This window comes from Macrosteles quadrilineatus, unplaced genomic scaffold, assembly GCF_028750875.1.
Source record: "Macrosteles quadrilineatus isolate MER2022 unplaced genomic scaffold, UCM_ALF_1.0 Scaffold_2__2_contigs__length_208266976, whole genome shotgun sequence".
NCBI classification, from domain to species: domain Eukaryota; kingdom Metazoa; phylum Arthropoda; class Insecta; order Hemiptera; family Cicadellidae; genus Macrosteles; species Macrosteles quadrilineatus.
The window spans coordinates 172,602,451-172,623,642 of NW_026542595.1; the positions used below are offsets into that span (position 1 = coordinate 172,602,451).

At 36.8% G+C, this 21,192-nt stretch overlaps 1 protein-coding gene across 6 annotated transcripts in view; it reads right to left on the minus strand.

The window, feature by feature from the left end:
- LOC128987044 (spectrin beta chain) overlaps nt 1-21,192 on the minus strand; it is a 124,901-nt gene that overhangs the window by 15,299 nt on the left and 88,410 nt on the right. For all 6 annotated transcript variants that reach the window (XM_054407712.1, XM_054407709.1, XM_054407710.1 and 3 more), the window contains 25 exons: nt 20,626-20,826; nt 18,397-18,570; nt 17,457-17,642; nt 16,732-16,923; nt 15,847-16,035; nt 14,878-15,042; nt 13,879-14,118; nt 12,910-13,122; nt 11,789-11,921; nt 11,059-11,177; nt 10,299-10,457; nt 9,505-9,641; nt 8,889-9,015; nt 8,200-8,400; nt 7,663-7,779; nt 7,091-7,291; nt 6,160-6,368; nt 5,512-5,716; nt 4,478-4,672; nt 3,821-4,000; nt 3,021-3,265; nt 2,078-2,216; nt 1,372-1,456; nt 631-722; nt 326-430 (listed from right to left, as the gene is read on the minus strand). In XM_054407712.1, the coding sequence (XP_054263687.1) occupies nt 326-430; nt 631-722; nt 1,372-1,456; nt 2,078-2,216; nt 3,021-3,265; nt 3,821-4,000; nt 4,478-4,672; nt 5,512-5,716; nt 6,160-6,368; nt 7,091-7,291; nt 7,663-7,779; nt 8,200-8,400; nt 8,889-9,015; nt 9,505-9,641; nt 10,299-10,457; nt 11,059-11,177; nt 11,789-11,921; nt 12,910-13,122; nt 13,879-14,118; nt 14,878-15,042; nt 15,847-16,035; nt 16,732-16,923; nt 17,457-17,642; nt 18,397-18,570; nt 20,626-20,826 (4,209 nt within the window). The remainder of the gene's footprint in view (nt 1-325; nt 431-630; nt 723-1,371; nt 1,457-2,077; nt 2,217-3,020; nt 3,266-3,820; nt 4,001-4,477; nt 4,673-5,511; nt 5,717-6,159; nt 6,369-7,090; nt 7,292-7,662; nt 7,780-8,199; nt 8,401-8,888; nt 9,016-9,504; nt 9,642-10,298; nt 10,458-11,058; nt 11,178-11,788; nt 11,922-12,909; nt 13,123-13,878; nt 14,119-14,877; nt 15,043-15,846; nt 16,036-16,731; nt 16,924-17,456; nt 17,643-18,396; nt 18,571-20,625; nt 20,827-21,192) is intronic.

Consider the following 21,192-nt stretch of genomic DNA (forward strand, 5'->3'; position numbering starts at 1 on the left):
AGTTTACGAATCCCAAGTAAATAACATTTAAATCTCATGAATAAATGTTATATTGATGAGGGTTCATAATATTTTTTCCTACATAAACAACCAAAGTTGTAAAGTTAAAAAAATAAAAACTATTTAACTGATATTGCATTGTGGAAAAAATGTCATAATCTGTTGAATTGATGTTAGAAAACTTTAAATCATATTTAAATAATCATTAAATAAATCATATCTCACTTCCAACTTAAGGATAGCAATTGAACTGTTTGTGGCATGAAGAACCAAACTAACCACTTTCATCTTGTTTGTTTAAACAAATTAAAGAGCCGACACTTACGGTAGTTAGCCTCTCAAGAGCCATGAAGCGTTCCTCCTGAGCGGCTGCCGATTTTTCAAACGCTTCGTGTTTCTTTATCAAGTTCTCCACTTCGTCGATTGTCATCTGGAAAAGTTGAAATTGTCAACATCTAATCGTTGATGATATGAAATTTAAACAATTAAATTGAAAATTCAAAAACAGCTCATATTTTACCAACTAATTTATTTTATTACTAATGTTTTTCAGTAAAAATAACAAACAATTATAAATATAAATATTTGTTTAAATGATTTAATTTCATAGTTGCAAAGGATGGTACTTACGCCCAGCTCTTGACTGAGCAGGTAGGGTTCTTGTGCGATCAGCCAGCCTTCTGCGACGGCCGCGTCTCTGGCGAACTGGTAGACTTCCAGGACTATAACAAACATAGGGTAAATTTGGTTGAAATTGTATTACTTAACAACTAAAAACATATCCTAGCATTCAAAAGTTTTCAAATATCTTTGTGTCATGGCAGGATCAGAATAACCCCCCACACACACAGCCACACATACATGACTAAGACTAAGTACACAGTCAGTGTAGTGTGTGATAAGATGACAGGACTAAGTGATCGTCTCTTCTGTATTTCCAGCGTTACCTCCCTCGCTCATTTTCAGGGCTAGTATTTGTAACCTGGCCAGTGAGTTCGCTTTCGAAACATGTTCTTCTTTCTCTTATCATCAGTATTTCCAATCTTAATAACTACAGTTTAACTATTCATTGCTAGAAAAAAGGGTATTTTTATTTTACTGAGGGGTAAACTATAGGTAAAGAAGTAAACTAGATAGATTTTAGGCATTAAGACTTATTCGGTGTATTTTGTGCGGCTGGAAACCAATTTCACACTACCAAAGCGTAGGTTTATAAATTATGAAACCGAAGATTGATTTATCAACTCCAGTTTAAATTACCACAAAACCGAGGATATTTTTGGTTTTGTACTCTCCACATAAGTTAAATTGATTGATTGTCTAAACAAAATCAAAATACAGGATGGAAGTAAACAAAACTTATAAACTCACTGAGTTGGAGGTTTTCCCATCTCTCTTCCCAGCGATGCAACAGGGAATTCCTCTGGTTCGTCAGACCCAACAGTTTTTCTTTAATCTAAAAAATAACAAAAGGGTTTTATTTTTATATTTTGGCAATTTGTTGTTGAGCATGAGTGACGGTCAATTAATCACAATCCATCCTAAGTAGGTATTTCAGTAGTATTTAAGTACTCAGTAGTATAGTATTCAGTATTTAAGTAGTATTTCATATTCCTTGATGAACATGGGTTACCGAGACTTTTTTGTATCTTCCATTCATATTCAAAGTATTTTAAATACTAAAAAATGTTGACTTGAGTGAAAGTAAATTACTAACACCTACTAAACAAAAAATGCACCTTGGTTGCCTTTAAAAAGAATATTCACCAATATAATAATTTATTTTGATCTACCGTAAACATAACTGATTATATTCGGATTATGACAGTAAATATTCTCAGTTTAGTATATTTTTTTAGTCAATTAAGTTCTTAGACAGGAAGGTAATTGTAATTTATTGGCATTAACCAATATTGGCATTGAAAGTGAATGGTTGAACTACAAAATAAGTCAAACCGTTTTAGAACATCAAATCTAAACTTAATGCTACATGCATGTCATTGGGGTACTTCTAACAACAAATTTTTCTGTGGTTTATTGTTTGATGACCTTCTAGACTTGTTTTCACCATGCTTACCTCGGTGGAGGCGTAGTGGTTCCTAGACAACAGTTCCTTGCCTAGTGAGATACAAGCTGTGAAGTTGTCTTCTCTTGTGTCAATCTCTGCCTTCAGGCTCTGGTGGTTGTTCATGAGCAGTTCAACACCACTCACATCCCTAAACAATATTAAGTGTTTAATTACTTTTTTGCTAAACAATTGACCAGTGACCAAAAATTTCTCCTTTTTCAAAATTAAATTCATGTGAAAAGGATCAAATTTGTTAACTGAATGTTGAACTAAAACCAAAGATCGTCAACATTTTTTCGTCAATTAAAAGCTTTAACCCTTTGGAGATCAACCCAATAGTATATGACACGCTGCTTAGGACCGGGGTACTTCTAACAGTTTCTGCAATGTTATAAAAAATTCTATAACTTTTGAATAGCAGCCCTCTTTCACATTTCTTGCATGCAGTTTTTAGATTTTTTTTTACAATCTTTTGTTTAAACTGCCAATGTATCGGACGTTCGTCTTTTTATAAAAAAAAAATAACAAATTCTGAAAAATCAGAATGTGGTCTCCTAAGGGTTAAGTTTAAAAATTAAGTTTAACTTTTTGCTTTTGGTGTGAACAGTAGTACTGTCCAAATTAGTGTGAATCAGCTTGGCAACTTTTCTCACTAGCCACAGATCATTTCCATTATAAAGTTGCCCCTTAAGTAGTCATCACACTCAGTAGTCGTCACAACTAAAATGTTTTTGATAGTTTTTTACCATTCTTTCACACATGGAAAACCTAGGTGAAATTTATCCCAGCTGCAATGCCAAATACCATAGCCAGTACAGTCAACCAACCTCATCAATTATAGTTTTTTCTCTGCAAGAGATTAGGATACATGTTAATATTATCAGTAGCATTCGATTTAGAACAGTGACAAAATAGACAAAGCAACTGTATCGTTGGTTTATCGGCAACTCACCTTGGTTTTTCGGAGGTGTTCATCTGTCTGACGACATCGTCCATCCACAACATCAGTGTTCGCACCATGTTGAAGAACTTGAACAGGTCACCGGTGTCGGCCAGTTTCTGGCGTCGAGCGTCGCACAGCTGTTGCAGAGTTGCCCATGCGCCGCGCACCTCCGCCTCACGATTGGTGATCTCCTTGGCCTTGTCTCCGGCGTACGACGCCTGCAGCTTGGCAGACTCGTCGGAGATTTGTTGGACCTGTTGCAAGGAAACAGCTGGTCAGACAAAACTTTTGAAGAATTTAACAGGGATTGACCCCTTTCCAAGAGAAACCGAATCCCAGAACGTAATTCGTAGTCGTGAGCGCCAATTTTCTGTTAGAAGTTTTCAAATCCTATTACAATACTATTTGCTTAGGAATAATAGTAGTAGATGATGTAGAACAACCTTGGACTTAGATTTTAACTGTTTACTTGACTGTGACGTGAGCTTGATGGAGTAGTTAATTTACATGCAACCCTCATATATTTACAATTTGACGAGTGTTTTAAATAAATAACAGTTTAAGCATTTTCTATTGAAAAAATCAGAAAAATGTTACGCTTCTCTGGCTGCGGAGATTTTGTGAAACCTTAATTAAGAGGAGTGCAGTAATTAGGTATATTGTTTAATTTTTTAAATTTATGCTGCGACTACCAACTCTTGTTTTTTCAGGTGCAACCGCTTCTAGATAAAATACTTTGGTTGACGACAGAATTTTAGTATTACCCTGCTTCAATGGTTGGAGACTGTTGTGTTAGAATTTCTTCATACCTGTGAGTGAAGAGTCTGAAGGTCCTGTAGGAAGGTCTGGTGTTTCCTCTGCAGCTGAGACACACTGCCTGCGTCACGTCCCAACTCGTCAGACATGGCGTGCTGCTTCTCCGAGATGCGGCCGAGAACGTCCTTGCAGTCATGGAAGAACTTGTGCAGCTCTCTAGAGGCGACCAACATCTAGAAACAACACAGTTGTTAACAATGTTGCAATTATACAGTTGGTTGATCAATGAAATTATAATTGAATTGGTAAAAAAAGTTTGTGGCAGAATGGAAGAAACACGTGAAATTCTACAAAACTTGATTCAAAGGGAGTTAAGAAAAAGGTCTTTATGTTTTATCAAAGGTGTTCGGTACATTTTAGTTAAGGTTTGTTTCTTCAGTTTAAAATTGAACAACATCTCAACTGTTAAGTCAATTTAATCATCAAGGTAAGGTTTTAGAGAAACAACATGATGAGCAAAGCCGTAGATTGGTAACAAACTTTTCCTTTTGTTTCATTTGGTCAAAACAATCAAAACAATTATGCAAACAGGATCTAATGCCATTAAGTTTGGATTTGCGAAATTCCACCGTACTTGACAAATAGGATATTAGAACACTAACATCTAATTCATATCATTTGCCCAACAACGCGACTCTGAGAGGCCTCACCTGTTTCCTTGTCTCTATGAGCTCCAGCAGATCCTGCCATGCCTCGTTGAGTCCGTCCTTCCACTCAGCGATGGTGGCAGAGTCGCTGTGGCCGGCTGCTATCAGCGAGTCTGCAATGTTGTTGACGGCCGCCACACGCTCAGTGCCCGTAACGTCAGTGTCTTGCGCAAACTGGTTGAACCTCTCCCACAGCAACTGCACAAAATGATAATCATCAGATCTCTTTCAAGTTGACATTTTAACCACTATGTAAATTATCACGTTTGTCAGTGTTTTCAAAGTAAGATTAGTAGGAAAAATGTATATTAGCATATTTAAAAAATAAATAAATATTTTTGTGGATCACAACAGATTTAAATTCAACAAAGTACAAAATTAGCATATGTCATCACTAGGGCGTAAAGTGACTCTTTTTGACCTGAGCTCGTTTCAAAATAAGCGAGGGTAGGAAAGAGACATTGGGCCCGTGTAATCAACTATATTTTTTGTTGTATTGCACCATTATTTAAGTGATCTAAGTCAGAAAACAAGAATACTTTTCATGTATAGATAACTCTCAAAACGAGCCATTTTGTTTACAATTTTGCTAGCGGCTGTTTAGTAAGTGATTCAATAATTTTGTCCATTACGATTGTGTTAATGTACAATATAATTTAGACTATCGATACGTCGAAATATTGATAAGAATGCAACAATAAGCTACAACTGATTAAAACAATCGATAGTCTACATATTTCGCATACATTTGGATAATCAACAGAGTTACCTACTTTAGACCCGCTATGCATGTATTAAAAACATCTTTTTTTGCATTTATGCCAAAAACCTAGATTTCAAACACAAAATCACATTTAGCCCCAGTAAAGTTCCAATACAATGAGCTTTAAGTATGTTTGTTAACCAGCCTAAACTGTAGTAACCAGAACTTTCGCTCAAGGTCAAGACGGCGGTATAATATACAATTCAGTAAAACCTCTAACTGAGGAACTGGGACTATTAAGCAATGCATAACAGAACAGTTTGAGTCCACTTACCGTAACATGGTCGTAGTCCTGTCCCAGCTCGTGAGAGCCAGCCACCAACTCTCTCTCTGCGATCCACTGTTCCAGATCGTCTACCTCCCTGTTCAACATGAACAGCTGCAGAGCTTCATCCAGCTTGGCTCTCCTCTCACCAGCCAGGTCCTTGAGTCCTGCGTACAGCTTGTCTACCTGCGCCTGCTTGACTGCGATCAGCTCACTGTAACAAACGGCAAGTGTTGGCTGACATTCTGACAAGGAAAATATTCTTGCTTAAGACTATAGGAACAAATGGTTTTAGCAAACTGACACGTACTTTTTCCATTAGATTGTCAAAAAACCTTATAATGGGTAAGCGGTGGAAGTAACTACATTTTATTGGTAATCACAAAAAACACATTTGTTTAGGGAAAAAAGGTCGTTTTGTGAAAATATTATTTCCGCGTAGTTCTAATTGTTTTTGCGAGAAAATAACAAATTAAAAATTTCAAAAAAAAAGTCTGGAGATACCAAGGATAAGTACCAACATACTGTACCAAATTTCGTCAGTTTTGTACCTTTACAGATTTATTCCTAAGTTGTGTTTTCATTGATTTAAACCCGACACATCCCCCAACATGACCCTACCAGAAGGTCAATGATAGCGACCCGATGTTTTCTAACCTCTGAGGGTGGTGTTCACTGGTGAGTTGTCTCGCTGTCTCGCCCAGTTGTCTGATTGTCTCGGAGTAATCCTCCACAGCCACTTCCTGACTCTTGTGTTTCTTCATCATGTTCTGTGCGGAGATCTCGTCCTTGCCTCGATCCTCCACCATCATGTACAACTCTTGTTCGCTCATCCAACTCTCTGCCTCGCTAGCGTCAAACAAGTACTGCAACAAACATTCAGGTTATTCAATCAATCAATTAGTCAATTTTCTTTATTGAGATTTCTTTAAGAAATACAATAGTGTCATATGACAAATGCCTGATAAATGATCAACCAAGGTGTAATAACCACTGTAAATTTCTCAATTACTGTCACCAAAAATTTGAGCAAAAGAGCCTACTGTACTTAAAGTAAAATACTAAAATTTGACAATGTGTTATCTTTTAGGGAAAAATTCTCATAGTGCTGAGAATACCCTGTGCATAGCAAAATTTTTAATGTTAAGACGTAGAATGAACCATTGGAAATGAAACAGAAAATCATTGTAATTTTTATTGAATAATTAATTTATTGAACGTGTCCCGTTACCGTTGTAGTGTTATCCTTCATTTTTAACCCTAAATGTTCGTTTCTATGTTTGTGTACGTGTGCGTATTAAATGTATTTATTTATTATGAATTGACGACCTTCGAATGAAGCAAGAAGACATCTGTACTGGCCCGACGATGACTCCTTTGTGAGTCGAAACCGGTTGCAGTTTAGCAACATAATGATCACATAAATGAAGGTATTTACACCATTATTTAAATTTTCTGTACCGCAGACCCCTATTATTTATAAATATGTTTTTTTTAAATATTGTATTTTATGTATTAATGTTTTTGTGGAATAAATTATTTTGATTTAATTTGATTTGACCCTTATGAGACACACAAGGCAGTTTACCTGCTGAGCCTTCTCGCTCTGCAACAGCTGGTTACGGCGGTGGTCAACAGCGTCCTTGAGTTGCCTCCACTTGTCTGTCAGGTCGTCTATGAGGTCCTTGAACTGTCCAGCGTCCTCATGGCCTTCCTCTATCAGCTTCTGGCCGTTATGACACACATGTTGTATGCGAGGCTCGTGGTTGTCAATCTCCGTGGCAAGTGACTAGACAACACATACATCACATTGAGTCAACAATCTCTCAATGATTGTCTCGATATTAACCATTGGCTAGTCAACTACTGTAGAGTTAAATAAACAAAAATAATGACGTGGTAGTAATAAAGTTGTGAGGACAAAAACTACTACAAATATTTGTAATCACTGTTTTCTCCCACAGTCACAGGCAATTTTAGGTCTATTTAGATAAAAAACAGTTTTCTTTTTGTTGAAAAGATGACAATATATTGAACATATGGTCACACTTTACGCCAATGAACTGTGAGATTAACTCCATAGTGTGTAGACTCTTGACATGGTTATTTGTGTTTTAATAATGTCTCCTGAAAAGCAGTAGCACTGTGTCTATCACAAACCTGGTTCTTCTTCTTGAGAGTGTGTACGTTGAACAGACTGTTGCCGTACTCTTGCGACGTTGCCAGTGGCATCTTCTCCACGATCCACAACTTCTCGTCCTCCACATCTCGACGGAACTGAGCAACAAAACTCATTACAATAGGCCTACTTGCACGATAGTTTTAAAACAAAAAAAAAGAATTTTATTAATTTGTTAAATCAGTGACACACTTTGAGGAGGTAGCTACGTTAGTGACCAAGATGAGCTGTCACTAACAACTTTAGTGGAGACTGGAGACGCCTTAAGAGCCATTTGAATAAGGACAGCTGAGTTAGTTTTGTTTCATCCATCAAACTATGAATCAGGATCCTTACACATAAACTTAGATACAGATATCAGTTAGTTATTACCAAACTAAGGATTTTTACTAAGGATTTTATTCAGCTGCAACCCCTATCTAATGATTCATAGCTCTGTGGTCAACAACGCTACTCATAGAGGAATTGTATGAGTTATTTTCAAACAACACTACTCATAAAAGGATTGGATGGATTACCTGGAACGCTTCCTTCTTCTTCTCCAGAGCCCTCTGCCTCTCCAGCAGCGGTGCCTTGAGTTGCTGGAATCTCTCCTCCACCTTGGACTTCTTGGCCTTGATCTCATCTATCTTGTCTGGTACAGTCTTCTCCAGGAAGGCAGCCTGGGTCTCCAGCTCTGTCACCTGCTTGGCCTTCACTGCCATCTGCGTCTCAATCATCTGCAACACATCGGTTCATCGGTTTGAAGGATTTTCTAGCTTGTAGGGTTTGCGACACAAATGCGATGAAAACAGTCTACATTTATATAGGAAAAGTCTCATGAAGGTAAAATGATAAAAAAAATCATTTTGTCAATAGGAGAGTGCCTCAATTTGCTTGTACATATTGAAGTTTAAGGAAGATGACAATCAATCACCTTATGGAAATGCCACTATTGGCTTTAAGAGTAAATTAATTGAATACCAGCTATATAGGACACTTGCTAACAACATTGTACTGTATTTACAGACCCAGATCACTAAACCATACAATAACAAGACGACAATCCTGCAAATGTAAATGTTTCTACTAACAACATACATTTTCTTTATCCTTAGAATTGGGAATTATAAAAACTTACCAATTGTTAAAATTACACTGATTGTTTTAATTTATGTTACAACATGAGTTCACCTCTTCTACATAAGACATATTTGAACAAAGTTACCTGTTGTTTCTGCATGAGAATATTAACAGAGGCCAAGTCATTGCCAGTGTCTTCGCTCTCGATCTGTTTCTCGAGGTCGTTCATCCAAGAGTCGATGTCATCGCAGGTCTGGTGGACCAGGACTTCTCTGTAGGCAGGGAGAAGTGGGGTTAGATGAGGAAGAGTTGTGTTTAAAACAAACTTGAATGTTTGTGAATGAGAATTTGTATAGTTACGGTTGTTTCATATATTGGGTTTGGACTAAAGGAAAACACATTGGTCAGAATGAGAGGTATAGCTTTGTGGCTTGTCAAATCAAAATCTCATATCCATATGGTTCCGAGAAGATTGTTGAGCTACTATATCTCTTTTCTAACGTCTTTAGAGTCCAATTTGACCAAAAGGTTTTAAAAAGACAATTGCTACTACCTACTTATTAAAAAAAATAATATTGTATTCAAAATTACCTCAAAACACTATTACAAAAGTGTCCATCTATGTATGAATCACACTTTCGCTGCTTTATACCTTGCCACACACAAACCACAACCCATTGGTCTGGAGCTGTTCAACCAAATGTTATTCTTGGTCACCGTTTATAAATATTCCTCAATTGTTCTCAAGTTTGGATGTTTACCTGTTGGCATCAAACAATCGCTCTCCCTTGTCCTTGGTGGTGGTTTCAAGGTCGGCAAACTGATGTTGAAGGTCAGAAATCTTAGGAGCAATGACCTCAGCCAGCTCCGGCTTCTCCTTCATCAGCTCTTCGCCAGCCTTCACAAACAATCAAAACATAGTCAGAATATATGTCCAATCTCAAATTTCACATTATGGAAATTTGTAACTTCTTATGGCCAAACAAGGTGATGATAGGCATTACAACACTCTACTCAACTGGATTGTGTTCTAACAAGAATTGAAGGAATGGTTGATCGATTGATTAATTAGTATGATATGTGTCAAGTTCAAATAATCAACAAACACGCTGCAACGTCAGATGCTACAGGGACAAAGCCCAAAGTTGAAGTAATAACAGTAAAATATTAGAAGAATAGTTCAAGGACATATTTTAGTACGGATAAAGTCAATATAAAAGCTTTATTTGACTAAGATAATCTAACATCCCCTTGATCAAAATTAATATGCAAGACTAAATTTTTCAAAAATATTTAAAGAAAAATGTGGCATTTGTATAGATTTATAGAAGAGAGAAGTTGGTGATTGAGGGAGGTTAACACAGAGGAAGAGCTAGAAGAGGGAAGACAGAAGAGGTAAAGAGGGTTTAAAGGGGACTAAGAGAAATTGTAGAGGGATAGAAGATGAAGAAGCTTAGTCAACAGCCACGTACATACACCATCAAACATGGAAAGTAACCGATGTTGTGTGAGTGAAATCTTGTCATACAACCGAACCACTTGACCGATTCATTACCTGTTGTACTCTCTTGAGGCGGTCCTTGTTGGAAGCAATCTCCGCCTCAAACGCCTGGTGTCTGGTCCACTTGCTGTGTACAGTCTTGGCACTTCTGTACGTCTCATCTTGAGCGATGAACTTCTTCTCCTGCACCCACTCACCCAGCTCCTCGCAATCCTGTGACACAAACACAGACCATCATCATCATGTTACATCCAGTTCATTCATTATACAGAAAACAATTGATTCAATTGAGATTCAAATTGTTAAATGCTATTTGTAAAGAATCTTTACTCCTGCCTTATAATATCTCAATTAGGTTGTAAAAGTTAGTTTCTTTATAGTATAAAATACATAAGTTTTTATAGCAAAATTAAAAATGTCTACAGAACCTTGGCAGCAATATCAATGGTTTGCGTCTTGGTGCAACAGAAATGCATTTATCTGGTTTTTTTAATTCTCTTACTCTACCAGATCACCTTTTTCATGTATTTCTACACTGAGACTAATCAGTAATCTTAAAGGGCATTGTAAGATTAAAGAAGACTGGCAATCATTTTCATTTTGAAAGAGTATGCTTGGTTATGTACACCACTAACCATGTCCGCTGTTTGCATGTGACACACAATAGGCCCGAGAGATATTGGCGCCCTCCTTGCGGAGCATTGTTCTCTTCTTTGCACCCCCAACAAAGCTAACTACTTTTCCCACCACTATAATTTTGCATAATACCTGTAGGATTAATATCTTAAGGTTTTTCTTAAAGTTGCTGCAGTACCTGAAGGAACTGATGTAGTTGCAGTTGGTCCTTGAGCTTCTCCATCTGCTGCAAAGCTCGTTCTCGGTTGGCGTTGCGTCTGTCCGCTATGTTCTCCGCCTTCTTGCTCACTTTGTCCGCTACACAATAAACAGTTTTAGATCTTGTTCTGCTAATCTTAATCAGCGTTTTTCAGAAGACAAAATTGATAAGTGTTCAGTTTTATCACAACTAAAAAATAAAGATTGAATTTGCTAAGTAGGTGGAAAAAGGGCTGATTAACTCTGTATGTCAATTTATTTCTAACAGCTTTTAAATTGAAATTCCAGGACATATTTACATTACTGCCTACGGTAGTGTAAATCATGTATTCAGTTATAACTATGCGGACTACACACAATAATAAACTAATTGGAGTTGGCAAACATCAAGGCAGAATAGAAGCGCTTTTAGGAAAGGATATAACCTGACATTAAAATTATTAAGTGGTTTAAACATTAAAATACAATGAACAACTAATACTTTTAGGGTCCTGGAATTACTTCAAAATATTTAATAAGTAGCCATTTTACTTAATGAACGTTTTGGAACAAACTGTTTCCACCCCTGCATTCATGGGTTCACTGCTGATTGACAGCACTAGTTGCTAGTCCCAGCAGCTAGTTGATTGCTAGTACTAGTTGCTATATCAACAAGTAGGCCCTATGTGATTTTTTTTTAATAAAAAGCTTTTAAAAAGTTAAAGACCAACCAGCAAAGTGGCCTTCGTCGCAGAGGCGGCCGGCGAACTGCACAACAGAGTTGATTTTGTCGTCGTTGGCTTCCATCGTTGTGAGGAAAGCCTCGTGTCGTTTTATGAGGTTCTCGGCTTGCTCCAGGTTCATCTACAAAAGAATTGAAAATAATTCAATACAAATTAAAATGATAACTTTTAGTTGGGATTTTAACTGGGTTGTACTGAATACTCCAACAAAATTGAGGCTTCTTTTGTCAATACAATTATTGTAAATATCTTGTTAAGAAGTTGTGAAGAATAAACAAAAAGGTTAGGTTATACGAATTGTCAAACAAAAATATATTTGAAAATAGGAAATGTGAACACAGCTATGCCCAAAGAAATAAGTGTGAAACTAAAATATCTATGTCATTATAATTTTAAAGAAAGTTTTCAGTGTAAAATAATATAGAAGAAAATTTGGATTATGCCAATACAGAAAAGTATAAGTGATAAAAAAAAGATAAATATGTTTTAAGATACAAATGGCACTGCTAAGTCATGAAATATTTTATCAAGGAAATGGCTCATGAAGTCATCAGCCATAGAGGATGTATTACTGGTTAAATTAAAAGAGGTATCAGTCTTATAATTGTCGGAGAAAAGAACTGAATTTGTAATAAAAGGAAAAAAGTGTGGTTGAAAAATTTAAATAAATTTAAAAAATTCCAAAATGACTGAGTAAGATTAAAGGAACTAAGATAAGTAAGACATTTATCTAAAATTTGAGGGGCTAGACCCCTTCCATCAAAAGTGTTTTGTATTCTCTTGTAAAAATGAAATTGGAACTGAAAAAATGTTAACTGCATAAAAAAGTAACTGCAACACATTTTTAGGACTTGAAACTGCTGATTTAGATTCTATTACGTTCAATGCCTTAAACAAAAATGCATTGCAGTTTGGATTCAAACCCTTGCTGATTTTGGTCCGTTCTTCATTCAGTTCAGTTATTGTAAATTATTTTGCTTTGCATTTAAATGTTAAATGTTTTTTTGCGAGTATCAACATTGATGATCTTCATGATGTGGGGTATAACTATGACAAATTGAAGATTTAATTTCCGAGTCTCTTCCAATCTTCTAAACTACACTACTTACGACAGTGTCGTCCTTGCTGAGCACATGTTCCTGTTGGGACAGCAGCACCTCCACTTGTCTGGCGTCCCTGTTAAACATCTGCAGGTTGAGGGACTGCGACAACAACTGTTGTCTGTTCTCCCACATCTGATGCAGCTCCTGCCATCCGTCTCTCAGCGCCTTCAGTCTCTCCCTCAGGAACATGTATTGCGGGTCTTGCTGTGTGCTGGGCTCCTGGACACACAAACACTATGTAACACTCTGTGCTGCTACAAGGAAACTAACACTGATGAATCAATCAGTTATCAACATACAACTGATTCATTATACCCGATTAAAGTTTCTTCTGGTTTTGATTGTTGGCTTTAGGAAACAGAAGTGGACATTTATGAATCAGCAGCAGCTAATCATTTATTGCAAAAGAACATAATTGAGAAACTAACAGAGTGCGCTACTTTCTAAAATTATTTTCCCTACTATTTTGTTACTGGGATAATTTATAAAACATAATTAATTGAAATAAAAGTTGCTATAGCTTACAATATGAAGTTCTCGTTCCTATGTTCTACAAATAAGGACCTTGTAAAAATCTTGTCAACACTTAATAAGTTTTCCGGTAGGACTCGAACACCGTATCATTTTGCTAGCCAACTCCAGTGAGGGGTTTATTGTTCTAACCACATAGAACACAGGGGTACATAAAGGCCAAAAATGTAATCAGATATAACTGAGATATGATCGAAGTTTAGTTAAAATTTACCGTATTTAATATAAATCAGTAATTTACATTAGAATAACTTTATATTTTACACAAGCTGATGTCAACTGCAGATTTCTGTCGTATAAACCAACTTTCTAATCAACCCAAACTGAAAATACAACAGTTTGTAAACTATGGTGCCTTTTAATACCCATCACCTATCAAATTTCCCCAAATATCTTAATAACATTGATTTAGATTCACCAACAAATATTGGTAAAACAACTCACCGCAGTGACAGTCTCTCCGTAGTCCATCATCTTGGTGTAGTCGCCAGTGTAGTTGTCAATCTCCTCACGTATCGCCTGGTGTTGGTTGAGCAGTCGCTCAGCGTCGGCCAGACTGCCGGGGATGTCCTCGGACGCCACCTCCTTCTGTGTCTTGGTCAACCACGCCTGGAAGTGATCCAGGTCACGCAAGAAACGATGCAGGTCTCCTGCCTCTTCCAGCTTAGAGTCTCGTTCTTTGAGCTGCAAAAACAAATCTTGTGTGAAAATGTTAAAACGGTTTTATGGAAACAATCCTTGTGTTAAAAATTAAAATTATTTTGTTATTGTATAACAAATTACAATGGCTTGAAGCTGACATATATTTTGTCCTAGGATGCTAGGTACGAGCCAAGGATTGTTTTTCACATTATTTTGGCTAGACCTAGAAGTTGCGGCATCATCACTTAGATAAAATTCATTGGTGATTTGGCGGGATTTGAACCTGGGACCTCAAGGACCGAAGTTTCACTCTCTAACCAATAGGCCAGCTTGCTCTCCAAGCTGATATATAACCACTTAAGTGTTCAAAAAGAAGACTCCTTCAAAATTAAATAGTTGGGGTACATTGAAGAGGGGATTGCACATTTGGGAGAAAGTTTTCAAAATTAAAAGTAGTAACTGCTCTCACCTTGATGGCAAGACAGAGTAGGGATGAACCTGCTACTATGGGTGTACCAGGGGGAGAGGAAACGCTTGTTTGAAAAAACTGAAGGATTGTTGTGGGGGCAATACTGGCTGAAGGATGAAGTTAACAAAATTAAGAAGTGACCAAAGTTACATCAAGAGACCAAGAAAACCGCCTAATTGATACTTTAGAACTTTAGAAAGTGTAATAAATCCATTGACATGGGTTCTAGTTCTAACCTAAGGTGGTTATTGTTTCTTGGGTGTTTACTGTAATATTGTGTTGTACATTGTAAAAAATTAAACAACAAAAAACGTAATATATTGTAAACTGACCATCTGGGTGAGCTGCTCCCATATCTGGGTGATCTGTGTGATGCGTTCCCTGATGACAGCGGCCTCCTCAGGGTGTTCGGCCTCTATAGCGTCAGCCTCGGCCTCTAGAGAGTCCAGCTTGGCCTGTATAGCAGCCAGGTCCCTCTCCATACCCGACAGTCGCCTCTGTATGGCACAACACAATGTTAGATAAATGTTGAATACTTAATGTTCACTCTGTAATTTAGATTTTGAAAAAGGTCTTTTCATCTAGGGATAGAGTTTGAGTCTATGAGCACACTTAAAGGCCACACATCACTCATATTATGTCAAAGTGTAGTAGGCTACTTCTTTAAAGATTATTTAAAAAGATCATGGCGGGGGTAAAGCTGGCAGAAGGATGAAGTTTTAACACATTCAAAAGCAAAGTAATAGTAAAAAAATTAGTAGATTGAAGAAATTTTATAGTTAAAGTTGAAAATTGAAATAATCTCCAATGTTACCAGCTGAAATCACCATGAAGAAAAGTCTAGTTACAAAAAGAGTGTAATAACTCTTCTATTCTAAAATGTCTGTTAAACTTGCACTGTTTTTTTTTATTATTATTTTAAAGTAAAGGCATGTGGCTAATAGGGTATTTTTACAGAAACAAATATAGTTCAGATAGCTCACCAAAGAAGTATGGGAGAGTATAGACAGACAGTAAGAAATTACACAACATAGCATTACAATTTTTCTCGGTGTAAAACTTCTTTAGAGATTATATTGTGTGAGACAACAAGGTAATTCTAAGTTTCTAGTGTCAACTTCTTTTGAAATTTGATTCTAAAGTGAGATAAAAACTCAAACAAAATACATACCTAACATCAAAAGTTTAGTTGGGAAAGACGTAAAGTTATACATTTCAAGTGAAAACAATATCAACAAACATTGGAGAGATTAAAAAGTTAGAAGTAATTAATTTCAAAGTGGTAGAAACACTTATCCCACCTGCAATGTCATGATTCCAGTGAGGTCCATCTCCAGACTGTCGGTGGACTGAAGGATGCGTTTCTTGTCCTCAATCCAGCTGATTGTCTCTCTACACTCGATGTGGAAGCTCTGTACTCCATGGGCAGAGTTGAGCTCCTCTCTCTTGCCTTCAGCCTTCTCTCTCAGCTCGGCCCAGCCGTGGTTCAGCTGAAATGTCAAATCGTAGTCAATAATCTGAGATTCCAACCAAAACCAGCATTTGAATTAAATGACTCAAGGAAGTGTGGTGGCTTTGACTGGTAAAGTTATTAGTATTCACTGTAAATTACTCACCAATTATGACTATGGACTCATAACATCATTTAATTGCTATACATCACTAGGTTTTCAAGCTGTGTATTTCACACCAACGTATTCTTCCAATTAATTTAACAGTTCTAAGCATACAAATAAATTACATATTTTTTTCTTGTAGTATTCAATTTTTGTTCTTCACTCCAAATTTTATTTTATTTCTTAGAAACAATTCATCGTTTAATAAGTACAAATATAAAAATTCCACGTAATTTCTTTGCTAATATTTGTTGGTAAATTTGTATTTTGTTTAATTCCCAGCTTCTGGTTCAGTCAAAATCTACCTGAACTTATGCTATCAGATAAATAGGAGAATAGGCTTTGTCTGTAAACTTTGTGTAAAATGGTTTTTATAATGTAATGTTCTTTTAAGTGTTTTTATTTTGTTAGCTATGTAAACATATTGACTTAAAAACAAGATTAAATTAACACATCCAGTAAAACCGTTTGACATATTGTGTTGCATCATAAGGTTGAATGAGTAATTGACAACAAAAAGCTTAGCGATAAAACTGTAAGGTAATTGCTAAAATCTTCCCACTCCCTCACCTGATTCTGACGAGCCACGATCTGTTCACAGTTGGGATGCTCAACATGCAACAGCTGACGAGCCAGCTGATTGACGACAGCGACACGAGATGCGTTTGCGTTCATCTCCTTGTCAAAGCCGTCGTAACGATGTTTCATGATCTCAACGTCCTCAATGTCCTTAGCTGGGACCATAGTCTGCAGCATACGATCCTGCAAACCACGACAAGCTCAATAATAGCCAAGATTGTCGCAGAAAAAAGTCTATCTCAATGCATAATTAATTCTCCTTGTTAAATGACCAAGCAAATACCGGTATGCCATTTTTTAATGCCCTCTTGAATTTGAACGGAGGGTGTTTTTAGCCTCCAGGGACCTCAAAACAAAAAAGAAAATCGGTTCTGGGTCTAGGTCGTACCAGGAGACCTATGGTAATAGCTTATTCGCTAAAACTGTACAAACTGTTGTTGATGTGGGTTTCTTGTTTCTTGATTACTACTGTCAAACAAATAATATTTTAGTCACCATTTAAAATTTTGTTGATGATCTTTTAAATATGTCTATCACACATTTACATAGAAGTTACCGTAGGATTTCATACAGGTCGCAAAAAGGTTCCAAAATGAAATTAATTAGTAATTAAAAAATTGGCAGACATCAGGTAAACTAAGCAAATAAAATGTAATTTGTAATTCTTAATGTCGATCTAGCATAATTTGCCAAGGTATGGGACTTGCTCAGCCTACCTTCTCTCCGATCCACTGCTCCACGCCGTCCGCCTCACTGAACAGCTTGTACAGTGACAGGGCGTCCAACAGTCGCTGTTTCCTTAGTTTGGCCAACTCCATCAGCTCCTGGTATCTGTTGTCTATGGAGTTGAGCCTCTCCACCACCTCGGGTGAAGTACGATCCTGCTCTCCCAGCTGCCCAGCCTGTGGACCACAACATATTTATACTAAGGGATTTGCAGGTCTCCGATATTTACGGGTTGGATCAAAAGTTAGTCTGAGAGGTCGGTTTGGGCTGAAAATAATTTTTAAATTATTACAATCACAAAAAGCCAAGATGTGCAGTCAAGAATTGACAACTGCACCACACTTACAATTAATTGATGTTAACGATTTTGCCGTGTATTTGGATGTTTTTGATTTTGCTGTAAACGAGGGAGATGTTCTTAATTTTGTAATAACTGCAGACGATTATCAAGACTTCACTATTTTATTTTTTTTTTACTCCAGTGAGTGGCATTTTTTACGTTTTGAAAGGGAACGGTCCAAACCCTAGTTTTGTTACTAACTAACGTCGACCTTTTTGTTAGATAGCATCATTAATTCATAACCAAATGACAAATGGCATCTGGGTCTGGACACGATCTCGCTTGGAATCGTACAAGCGACCTTCAGATTTGAATGCAGGCACTATAACCACTAGGCTACCCAGACAATTAATTAAGCTATGGCCATTTAAGATGATAACGATTTTGTTACGACCATGAATGATGCTCAGGAACATGCTGAGACTGCTAAAGAGCACACAACGATTTTCGAAGGTAAGATCTCTGTACCTCTCTACAACCTTTTCCTTTTCCTTGAACAAAAGTGTTAGCAAATAATACCAAGGTTTGGACCATTCCTTAAAAAATATGGATCGGAAAAAATGCCAAAGGCATCAATAGCGCAAGAATACCTGAGTGTGCAGAGCCTCGATGGTGGAAGCGTAGTTCTTGAGCTCCTCGGTGGCGTCCTTGTGTTTCTTCAGCAGCGACTGTACATTGGCCTCGTCACGGCCCACGTCCTCCGAGGATACTAGTCTCAGTGTGTCTAGCATCCAGATGTCTACGTCATCAGCATCTGCGAAGAACTGCAACACAACACACAATAAAACTATCAGGATATGTACCAGTGACGGTGAATAAAAACCTGTGATCTTTGTATGAAGGATTTTTCAATAAGACTTGTTTGTGGTCGGTTTTAAAATACAGGAAATGTATTACAGAGTATCAGAAATCATGAGACTGTCATAAAATAAATTATGAGACTGCAGATTTTCTTTTCTTTTAGACTTAATACATCATTTTTTAATCTATATTGCTTTATTTTTGTTACTTCTAATTTTGGAGGGTAACACACTAATTCTGATTAAAAAATTTAATTCCTGCGGCCAGAGGAAAATTTGTACATAGAATGCATTTAAACTACCAAGACACAACAATAGCGGATAAGCATACCTGGATAAGCCAAGTATTGCAATTTCATTTTTTGAATCAACATTTTTTTTCCAGAAGTTCATTAGTTAATTTCAGTGAATTTATAGCCTACAGTTGAATTGTCAATCCAATATAGATGGGACTAGGGTCATAACGGATAAACAGAGTTTTGAAATGTACACAGTTGAAAAATGCCTTCTGGAAGTCTCTGCAACACCCGCAATACAGGAGGGTGTAGTGTTCTTTCTCTTCTTTACAACTATTTGTAGCAAAATTTACTAATGTGGAAAATATAATTCAAACTACATGAGATATGTTTTTGGCAGTACTGCCACTTTGATTACATTTTACAAGATGATTATTACATTTTAAAATGTTCCAAAACTAATGTTGTGTATGTGGAATGATGTTTCATAAGACCTTTGACTTAAAACAGTTAAAACCAACTGACTATACCCCAAAACCACAATTTAAATAAATAATGATTTACATTACAACACTACTTAATTTATAACTGTCAAATTAGTTACAAAAGAGACTTAAAATATTTCTACACAATACTTTGTTTTGTATTCTATTCTCAACTATACATCAATTTTTCACTATACAACATTTACAGATGCCAATTTAAAATATTAATATATAAACATATTGCAACCTTTGCTCTGTACAGGGGGAACTTGTTTATAAAAGTTTTCAAACCATCTTCATCATCCACGGAAAAGGGTTCCCAAATGTTCTGTGAAACAGAGTGAGGTAATAAAAAAATTATAAAAAAATATAAGTGCACGATTTTTAATTCATAAGGATTGACCAAAGTAACTCTAAAGCAATCAAATTAACTGGAACAATGGAGTGTTATCCGAGGATTGATAAATCATTACTGGGTAAAAAGACGACATGAAAGCCACACAAAAAACAAATTAAGTTCGTAGAGTCAAAACATATATTTAGTTTGTCCTAATGCAAAATAAATCACTATCTTTATTATTTATTTTGATTTTTATTACCTTTTCTTTAGATTAAGTCAATTAATAATCAAGATCTTGTAAGGGATAGTTTTAGCAGGCTTACCTTACTTCAAAATAGATGAAAGTGCACAGAAAAACACAGAATGTTTGGAGCTACTAGCTTCTCCTTCTGTAGTAGACCCGAAAACAAAGACTCCACTTACAGAAGAATGAGCTAGTATCCAAAAGGTGTTTTATGTGTTTATTTGTGCATTTTCAACTATTTTTGTCAGTAAGGTAAGCCTGCTAAACCTATCTTATATACAAAAAAAAAATTTGCAAAACTTATGACAACTAGCCTGACCATACTACTGGACCGAATTACGCGTGGTTGGTACCAATTGAAAGATATTTTCCTGTAGATGTGCAGAATCCCTTTATAAATTAAAATAGGCTCAAAAATAAGCACAAAATATAAATTTGAAATTTTAAAAAATTTACATGGGTCTTAAGATTGCCATGCTGCTGACAAAATAACAACAAAATATAAACAGAAAATCAAAACAAATAGAAGAAGATCCAATCACATGTTTTATTTACAGGTTGGGGTGAAAATAGAGAAGTTTGCACAATACATACTTTTGGTCGACCACGGGGCGGGCTCTCGTCCATTATAAAATCCTCTAAAACCTGGCCTGAAGCGGTCTTTACCAAACACCTCAATTAAAAATCAATATTCACAATGGACACATCCCGTACCTGATGGAAGTCAACGGCCTCCTCCAGACGTTTGCGCCGCAGTGCTGCCAGGTCCAGCAGGTGGTTCCAGTTGCCCAGAGTGTCCTGCAGACGCTCCTGTATTCTCTCAGCACCAAAGTGCCCTTGCTGTACCAGCTGATCTCCCACAGCCACCACACTCATCAGCTGTGGCTCGTGGCTGCCGATCTCGTTCTCCAGCGCCTGCAACACCACTCACCAGTAAGCAGTTGATAGCACAAACAAAAATGACAAAAGAATTACACCACACTCCTGCTGGTCTAAACCCCGCTAATCAGAACCACCTTTTATTGCAAAAATGTCACTATATTTAAATTAAAAATAAAAACCAAGGTAGGTTTATAATGGAGGTGCTCTGTATTACGGTTCCAGCTGACAGGAAAAAAGAGAAAACTGGAAATTGTATGTTAATTGTGTATGAAACCAGGAAATTAACACGTTCGCTACTGCAATAGTACGAAATTTTCTATTCAAATGGACCAGCGACGCACATATGCGACGGCCGGTTTCCATCCATAGACTGCCGTCGCATATATGCGACGGCTAGTC